Genomic DNA, 10164 nt, shown 5'->3' on the forward strand with positions numbered 1-10164 from the left:
TCAACAAATATAAACAGAAATAAAGAGGGGTGGGGGTGGGGTCGAAGAAGGAGGCAGAAAAAGAAAACAAAAATCAAAGGGATAGAAGCTACCTCCGGACTAAATTTTGGCAGGTTACTGAGCTCGGAGTAAATGAACTTCAGCATCCTGCAATCTGGAGACAGAAGTGTCTAAGCGTCTTCACCACCCAACAAGGGCCAGCCCCAAATTTGCTCAGGTTGTAACCTGGTCCTCCTTCACCTTGGCAACCTGTTCGGATCCCTCTGTAAAATCAACCCCAAACCACATCCCACAGAAACCCCACATCTCCCACTAGCTACTTGTCTCCCCCTCCATTGCCACAGTCTTAACCTCCATTGCCACAGTCTGAACCGTCATTGCCACAGTCTTAACCTCCATTGCCACAGTCTTAACCACCATTGCCACAGTCTTAACCTCCATTGCCACAATCTGAACCGTCATTGCCACAGTCTTAAAAGATAATAACCGACCCTTTCTGGCCTCAGTTCCTCACCTTCCCAGTATCCTAAAACCCACAGCATTGTAGCTTCTGCCCCTAGAAACCAAGGCTGCCAAATCCCCCCAAGATTCTTGGTTGCCCTCTTACTAACTTCTCAGGGTCATCCAACAAAGCCAACAGCTCTCCCCCACCCTTCCACCCCCTAGCCTCTTTCTCTCCGGGCAGGCTGCACCCTCAAGTTTCTTTCTTTGTTTGCTACAAGTGAATGTCTATCTTTTAGGCGAATATGTCTCCATCATTGGTGTTTCCCTTCTCATTCTATATTGGGTTTTTCTGAGGTCATAAGATTCGTTTGAGAAGCTAAGAAATGGTAAGGACCCTTTCACAAAAGGTGTTCAGAATAAACACAGACAAAACCATGTGTGTAACTTCGGGGCTTCATGGAACCCCTGAAGCCCATTCCTAGGGGCTCAGCTGTCCACGTGCTCCCCTGGGTAGGCTCATTTATTCCCAAGGGGAATGTCTCCCCCAAGGGACACCCTGCCTCCTTCCCTTTCCCAGGCATAAAAGGTCCGAAGCTGAGGTACACAAACCTCAATGGAGTCTGCCAAGAAATTCTGCCCCAGGAGAAATCTTATACTAAGGAACACCAGCATCAACTCACTAGTTGCTCTCAAGCATGAAAGTCGACCTAGTTACTGCCTTTGAATTATATTATGAATATTCAACAACTGACATATTGCTTTAGGGGTTGTTAGAATTTTTTTTAAAAAAACAGCAAATGAAGTAAGTCAACAATGTCCTTATGAATAATGCTACCAAACCGAAGAAAATTCATATTGTTAGAGAATGCTATTACAGAGAACAGTTTCATTACTATGGTTACAAAACACTGCCATTGTTTCTGAGAATGCCACTGGAGGAGTTCAATGAGCGTGGAGGCCAGAACAAAAGGCAGAATTCTTCCCCAGTTTCGGTGAACCACACATGCTAAGGATCAGATCATCCATCGGGAGACTCAGCCTGCCTTGAAATTGCTGAGACACAGGAGAACAAAAAACCGGAAAAGCAATCCCATCAAGACTTCATGGGCTTTGTTTCAAAGTTGGCCAGTTTATAAAAATAATACTTAAACAAACAGAAGTCTGATTTTCCATCTCTCCTAGTTATCTTTGCACAAATGAGATTTAAAGGGTTGTGCGTCTGTGTTTTTCCTCCTTTTGTTTTGACTAGACAGTTTTCATGAAGAGGGAAAATGCTGTCGAATCACTACATACTGTAACCCTACTTCAAACCCACAAATTGTTTCGAAATTTATTCTGATAAAAACCCACTTTAAGTTTTTCCATAACAGCTGCTTTCCTTAAACATGAGCTAAACTTTAATCTCACAAGGCAAACTACAGAAGAAAAGCCAAAAGTAAAATGCTGTTTCCTTATTCAAACAGATGTTTTATGTAATCAAACCAATCCGCTATTTGAATTTCCTACACACACACACACACACTACAGTGACTCCCTGGTTAGGTTCTACAATCTTTTAAAATATCATTAATACACAAGTTAGAAAATAAGAGGGCATCCCAACTGGAAATGTTTTAAAATACATTTTAACTAGGGTCACCAAGTTTCACTTTGGATGACTTAGAAAACCTGATTAAGACAATCAGTAGTTTAGATCAGTAACTTGATCAATATTGCTCTCACCATCCAATCTCAACCTTAAATTCACCTGATAATAGCAACAGGTAATGACAGTTTACTAACAGTGCTGCTCCGGACACTAAGAGAACACAGAATTTTCATTTGTAATTACAATCTAAAATACTGAAAACAGCTTAGTCAAAGGATAAAATGGAATTGTGTCCAATAGCTAGTTGTGCAGATATACCAGCTCACATGAGGACATCCTTCTTAATGCCAACTTATCATAGATGAACACAGATGTACTGCTCTGAAATATAAGTAAATGATGCCATCATGACTGCTCTACCCAACCTGAAGCTTCTAAATGGTGATTTACATGAAAACACCCAGGAAATGGAAAAGTTTCCATGTCTCATAGTCAACTCACTCTCAGTCAACTCACTCTTAGCCACTATCTGTGGGAAATCTACAGGTGATCTTTACCCAGAAAACAGGAGGGAACAAGTAGTAGAGAAGATGGATGTTACCTTTTGCTTATTAGCAGAGAGATGAGTCAGTGGCTGCTTTCCACTCCCTACATGTCCACCCTCCTCAGTCCTCCCAGCAGCGTCTTCCCACTCAGACTTGCTGCAGCCCAAAGCTATCTGTCAGCTCAGCCAGGTCAGCTATTCATATAAAGAAGTCCAAGAAAACAAATTGGAAAGAGCAACCTCGATGTGAACTCCCCACCTAACAGGGCAACGTTCAATCTCTTTACTGTTCAAGGCTAAGTGACAGACTCATCTTTCCAACAACCTGAACTTGGCTAACTACACAAATACATCTACAAACCACTCTTTCTGCATCAGCTTACCAGTGAGATATGTATTATCCAACACCAGCCCAATCACCACCTTTGTCAGTGTGGGAGAACAATTATGTGAGCATTTTACTGCGTGTTGCCTGTTTCATAAAAATGAATAGAAAAATAAAGTGCCAATACTAGCGATAAAAAGCACAGGACTCAAACTTAATGTAACTGAAACAGAGATGTGCACCTTCATACTGAAGAAAAACAGCAACTCCAACATCATCGAAACAGATGCTCTCTGAATAAGTAACCGTAAAGGAAAAGATCAAAGTTGTTGAAACTGGTTGAAATATGTTGTCAATGATGGCTTCTGAAAGGGGTGTCATTAGGGATGTTCTTCATTATCTTTAGCCTTTTGGGCTAAAAAGGCTAAACGAAACACAAACCTACTGACACATAAACCTATAAACTGACTTTCACACATTCAAGTTTAACACCTTTGGAGAAAATGGTCGTGTGTGAAGGTGGAGGACTACCTATACTTGAATGTACACCCAGCAAACATTAATGGCTGCAAAGGAGGGGCTGGTGCATGTTAAAAACTTCCTTGATCACCCCATAAAAACTCAGCAACAAGAGTAGGATCAAATACAGTATAGCACCTACAACATAATCCCAATTTTGCAAAGAAAGATTAAATATGTTAAACATGAGTGACTGGATTATAAAATATCAAAATATGGTTCTCCCTGGGTGATACGTGATTGTTTTCCTATGTTTCCCAAATACCCTAAATTGCTCAAAAAAGCATCAGTCATGGAAAGACTGACCTTTTGTGCCTGGATTCCTTCCAAGGGTGGTAACAACTAAAGACCTAATATTTCCAATCACTATAAACAAAGAGCTATAGGGAACAACCAAAAACACTGAACTTCAGCTAGGCCACAGCATATACTCTGTCTAGGAGAGGAAACACATACACGCAGCAACCATGAAACCATTCCAGTGGTTCAGAAGATCAAGTACTAGGTGGTGTAGACAGGTCTAAGTGCAAGTTCTAAGAATTCTCAAAACAAAGGGAAGATCATTACTGAGACCATGCTTCTTGAGCTTGGATTTAAAAGGAGAGATTTGGGTTTTATAGAGAAGAAAATTTCAGGGAAATCATTACTCTTATGTGGTATATAATTTAATCTTTAAAGAGGTTTTCATGGAGTGTGTTTGAGTGTAAGTGTGTGAATGTGTGAGTGTGTGAGTGTGTGTGAGTGTGTGAGTGTGTGTGTGTGTGTGTGTGTGTGTGTGTGTGTGTGTGTGTGTGAAGCTACAATCTAGAGGTGGTCAATTGTCCTGATGAGGAAAACACATTCCAGATAACACTTAACACACTTACTCCGAGTCCATACTCTTACGTCTCCTGCATGGCCTTCAAGTACCTCTAACTCTGATGACCCCAGGTTTTGTTAACCAGCCTAACAGTGAGAACTGCAACAACTCTTGGCACATAGCAACTCTGCTCAAACCCCTGCACAAAAGACTTGACAAAACTTTAATATGGCCTCCAGCAGCCCAAGACTGAATCCCTGGGGTCACCTAGCCACGGTTTGCCTTTTGAGTTCTTGTCTGGAAAAGCTCAGGGCTGTCAAAAGAAATTTACTGTTTGTTCTAGTCAACACCTGAGATAGGTCTCCCTTTCTTGGAGCATTTATTAAAAGGGGTTTACAATTGTGAATCCTTCCTCTGTCCCTTTGATATGTACCATATGTATTTCCTACAACTCTGGAGTGTCTTTCTCAAGTACCCAAAAACCATTCCTTTGAAATAGAAAATCAGGGCCTCCCAGTCTCTGTGGGAAGGACAAAATCCGAACTTGCCAGCTAGCAGACACAGCTGGGCTAATCACGGAGACACTGAGCAACCCTTTGTAATTTCGCACTTCCCTAATGCTACTTGGGCCTCCGCTCACGCCTCCCGCCTCCTCCCTCATTCTCTTTAAAGCTCCCTATGCAAACCAAAATGGAGTTAGGCTCTTTCCCCTATCAGTGGTTACTGAGTAAAATCTGTTTTCACCAGCTTTAATGTCCGGCTTTATCTTTGACAATAGGTAGTCCCAGGTGGCATTCGTGGCTTTGTTAATTAACATAACGGACATTAGAAATGGGCTTTCACTGGGGAAAATCTCACTGATCAAGTAATATTATCCAGCTGGAAATACCTTGACCTGGGCATTATGCCCTTACATGAACTGGCTTCAAGGACACAGTGAGTCTTCACCCTGAGAATGACACCATAGACTTGATCCATCCATGTGGTCCTGCAGTTTTGGCAGTCTCAGTCAAGTTCTGCCTTCTAGAATGTTCTCACATCTGCCTCAGGTGAACATGCAAGTTGCATGCAGCGCACCAAGAAGGACAAAGAGATGGAAATTCATGAAGCCTCCGGTCAGGCTGCATGACTGTCCTGTGCCTGCCTGTCAATCAAGTTGGCATATGTGGCAGAATTTGGTCTGAGACTTGCTTTCTTTACAACCTGGATAAAGGTATGAGGAAGCAGCAAAACCTCGCCCATCCATAACTGGCAACCACCAACCACCAATACCTACCAAAATAAGCTAATAGCTAAAACTGACTTAGATCCGCTATAAGCAACAATAACGAGCAAGTGTTACTCATTATCATTTATTTATATTGAAATAAAAATAATCAGGAATAGCACTCTAGCTACTAGATGCTCCAACTTGAGTCAGGCGGGCCAGTGTTCAAGGCCTGGCTCCAGCATCATGTAACATCAGCCAAGTTAATTTATTTCTCTGTATTTCAGTTGTGTCACCTGCAAAAGGAGGACAATTAGAACTTTACCCACCCCATAGGGTTTTTGTGAAGAATGAATAATGCAATATGGGTAAAAAGAGATAGTACGCTGCCGGCATGAAATAAACTTCGGCTATTGTTCTTATTATCATTACTGCTTACACTTGCCTGGAGTAAACCCTGTCAAGCCTTATTTTCAAATAGCCTTGGAAGGACTGTCTAGATTTTTCAACTATACCTCTCATTTCCCCTCTGACAGTATACACTGTCATTTTCTGTAGCTAGCTTCCCCCATACCTCCATCCCCCCATTACCCCACAAGTTCTAGGAAAGCAAGGAAGGTCTTCGTTCATCATCCAGTCCCCAGAGGCCTATGGTGGTGCTGGGTACCCAGAAGGTGGCGAGTGACCACTCTCCTCTAATCTCTGCTTGCCATTACCATCCATTAACCAATGGCCTAATCAAAACCCAAGTGTATATCAGAGTCAATGCAAAAATAAAAAAGGCTGAGCTGGAGGCTGTCCAGGTGTGTGGGGAGTAATGACCACTAACAAACTAAGATTTGAGGAGTTCCTAACTCTGTGCCAAACCCTGTACTAGAGACTTTGTCTATTATTATGTGTAATCCTCATAATAACCCAGGAAGAATCATCACACTCATTCTACAGTTGAGGAAAACTGAGGTTAACAGAGGGCAAGTATGTGCAGGCATACCAGCCTTCACTGTTCATATTTCTCAATTCAAACCCAGACCTGAGTCCAAAGCCCAGGCTCTTTTCTGGGTTACACATTGTTCCTGATGGTCCTCAAAGTCCCTCAAACTTCTATCTCCAACCTCAAACTTCTCTTGACTTACATAACCAACTGGTGACTTGCCACCTCCATTTAATTTTTAATGGGCATCTCAAATGTTACAAAGCCAAAAGAAAAGCTATGGGTTCTCCTTGCCAAATGTCTTCTTCCCCACCAGCCACCTAACTCACCTAAGTAAATGGCACTATCATCTATCCAGTTGCTCAGGCCAAAACCCAAATCTCTCTCATCCCCATATCCCACATCTAATCTATACGAAAGGCCAGCTCTAGCTCTGAAATATACTCAGAAGTCAACGGCACCCCACTGTACTCACTCCTCCTCCTCAGACTACAGCAGCAGCAGATTGCCAGGAGTCAAGCTCCACCAGGAAGGATTTTTATTCACTGCCAAAGCCTAGAACACAGCCTACACATAGAAGGAGGCAGTTAAAAAACATTCACTGTATGAACACTTGACGGCTCTCCCTATCTCCACTCTAGTCCCTGATCTAGTCCAGGCTTCACAGCACCCAGCATGATCTAAATGTAAATAAACCACAGCTCTCCCCTGCTCAAAATCCTCCAACAGTCTCTCACTGCAACCAGGATAAAGCCAAACTCCAATGACGGCCAACAGTGTCCGGCCATAAATGGCCCTATCCACCTCTCTGATCTCACCTATGACACTCCAGCCACCCTGGACTCGTTTTTGTTTCTCAAACCCCCTGGAAGGCTCCTTATCCAGGTCCTGACATGGGTACCTCTTCTCGCTGATCAGTCTTCAGTTCTAGGTGCAACTCCGACAAGATTCCGTAGCAACCCTACCCAAGGTCTTACTTTACATTCTTGACTTTAAGCAAAATAATGTACTATAACAAAAACAATTTTACCACAGGCTACTTGATATAAACAGGAGTTAAGTTCCTACAGCATCTCACCAATGTTATAATGAAATGACATGCAACAAAACCTTAGTTATTTGAGCATCTGTTGTATTTACTATTTCACTGTTTACATGCTTATGGAATGCCCCCCCCACCCCCAATAACAACAACTGGAATGACCACTGAGGGCAGAGATGATGTTTGTCTGGCTCACTGCCATAACTCCAGCTCCTGGCACATCGCTGGTACTGTGATATAAGAAGAAATATATATTTGGTCTTCATCCCTATATGGGAAGCCCAAGACTTGTGAATGGCATCCAAAATGGGAGTGGGGGCAGGGGTCCAGTCTTGTGGGACTAAACCCTTAATCTGTGGGATACTAACTCCTAATTCTAGGTAGTTAGAGTCAGAATTGGATTGAGTTGTTGGATACCCAGTTGGTGTCCAGCGAGTTGGATAATTGGTTGGGGGAACCCATACATTTGACGTCAGCAGTGCTGTAAATCAAAACAGTTCATAGGTGCTCAAAAAAGATTTAGCTTCTGCTGGCTCTGAGGATTTTTTTAATGTAAGTTTCTTATCAGCCCTTCCATATGAAGTCATAGTGTCATCGCCCCCTCACTGCATTGAGACCCACCACAGTGATTCCTCGAGCAGTCCCGAGAAAGCAGAAGTTAGCTTTCCTGTGATGAATGGCCAGGATTTGGTTCTTTCCCAAGTCCTGAGAGGGAGATTTTAGAAACAAGCCATTAAATCTTGCCAAAATATCAGCCTTACCAATAATTCTTTTAAAAGACCCACTTGAGTACTGGTAATAATTTTCAGAGCCCTAAATTTGCTACTTGGAGTGACAGGAAGCCTCATGGGGCTTTCAAGGGACTAGAGGAGATGTCCCAAAATATCTGTAATGCCTACATAATGAACACTGTTGCACCAAATTGGAAAGTATCTAAAAACAACAATACAAGATTGGCAAAGCTTTCTTGAGATTCAGAACAATAAGAATGTTCACTGTGGTCTTGGTAGCCCTGGAAAGGTGGGATGCATTCTCATATTCTCTCCCTCTCTCTCTCTTCTCTCTCTCCTCTCTCCCCTCTCCCCCCCCCCCTCTCTTTCCTTGCATGACTCAGGGCAAGTCATTACACTTAAGTTAAAATCCTAAATTTTCTTATCTCTGAAAAGGCCAGCTTGAATGCATGCCACCAAGTACCAAAAACCAAGTGGGAACTCCACAGGGCCACTCCAAAGAGGGTGGATTATCTGCAGATTGCCTGCCAGTACAATAGGCGGGGTTACAAAAACCGACAGCTTAATCCCTCTTCATTTAGGAGCTGGCCTCAGGGGTCGCATGTATTAGGAAGCACGAACATCCCTGGCCCTGAATGCGCGTGCAGTTAGATTCAGGTGTGAAAACATAAGATGATGATAATCAGTATGCATTAGGGGAAGGGAGGTCGATGTCCGGAAGGCTTTCTTCGTTTTTTTCTAATTCTGCAGGAAGGAGTGAAATTAGCATTAAAGGGTTAAAACTAATTCTGCCCTGATGCACTCCTCACCGGTATAGTAGATGCCTATCCCACACGGACATACGTGTTTTAAGATACCACGAGTTAAAAAAAAATACCACGAGTTTAACAGGTGAGGGTTACAAAACAGGTTCGGGCAAATTTAGTGAAAATCGGGGACAAGAAGGCTCGCGCTCTAGCCAGGCAGACCGTGTTTGTGTTCAGCCAGGGTTGGGTCGGGAAACGCAGGAAGTAGGGTTGAGTCTTCCCTGCGCCCAGACCTGGGTTAGGAAACCAGGCTTCGAGACGTTCCCGAAGGTACAGAGACAGTGCTCAAGCCCTGTCAAGATGCCAAGCGCGACCTGCTTGGGCCATCTGACCCGAGTTTCGTTCAGGGCATGGCATGGGAAACGAGCCGATGCCCAAACCCACGTCTTTTCCTGGGTTCACTCGGTAAGCAGGGCCCGGTGGGCTCCGGAGCTCAGCACCACACGCTTGTGCCCTAAGGCGAGGTGACACTCTCGGGGAGCAACCGGAATCCTCCGTCCCCATCCTAAGCGAAGTCCTTAGGGGCCGACCCACGGACCTCGGGGTAGCCTTTCGGGCTTCCCCGTTTCCCTTCCCGCCCGCCCGCGGTACAGGGTTTCCCCGACAGCCGAGAGCCACGCTCGGGCCCGAGACACGAACCCAGGAGGCGCGGGATCAGCCCGGAGAGATCCACCGCCCGCCCCACTTCCAGCCACGGAGCTGGGGTGCACACCCAGGAAAGCCTGAGCGGTGTCTGGGCTCCTGGCCTCGTCCGATCCGTCGCCCCCCTGGCGGAGCCCAGCCCCGCTCACCTGGCCCGCACAGCACTGCGCTGACATCGCGGCGGCCGGGGACCACGGGCGCGCTGGCTGGCTCCCAGCTCCCCTCCGACCTTCCCGTCTCCCTCCGGTCTCGAGCGTCCCTCTCCGCACCAGCTCACGCCTCCACGCCGAGGAGCCACAGCTGAGCTCCAGCAACCGCGACCTGGGTGAAAACAACTGCCGCCAAGTCCCGCCCCGCCGCCTCAGGCCCCGCCTGGCCCGCCCCCTCGAGCCGCGGCCTCCCGCAGCCCCGCCCCGCGCCCGCCCCTTCCCGGGTGCGCTGTCGCAGAGCAGGCTCTCCCCCGGCTAGCACTTCCGCTGGCGTCAGGCGGCTGGCAGGGACGATCACTTCCCGGTGCTTCTCGGGGCTCCGAAGTCCTCCCACCGACAGGCTGGCCCCGCGATCCTGAGCTCCTGCGCAAGGCTAT

The 10164-nt window shown here is 45.5% G+C and overlaps 1 protein-coding gene across 1 annotated transcript in view; it reads right to left on the reverse strand.

Annotated features, from left to right (window-relative positions):
• Positions 1–9922, reverse strand: part of SERINC5 (serine incorporator 5) — a 99828-nt gene extending 89906 nt beyond the window's left edge. The window contains exon 1 of the mRNA XM_019641074.1: positions 9728–9922. Coding sequence (XP_019496619.1) covers positions 9728–9754 — 27 coding nt within the window. The 5' untranslated portion in view covers positions 9755–9922. The remainder of the gene's footprint in view (positions 1–9727) is intronic.
• Positions 9923–10164: the final 242 nt, after the last annotated feature.

This window comes from Hipposideros armiger, unplaced genomic scaffold, assembly GCF_001890085.2.
Source record: "Hipposideros armiger isolate ML-2016 unplaced genomic scaffold, ASM189008v1 scaffold_55, whole genome shotgun sequence".
Lineage (NCBI taxonomy): Eukaryota > Metazoa > Chordata > Mammalia > Chiroptera > Hipposideridae > Hipposideros > Hipposideros armiger.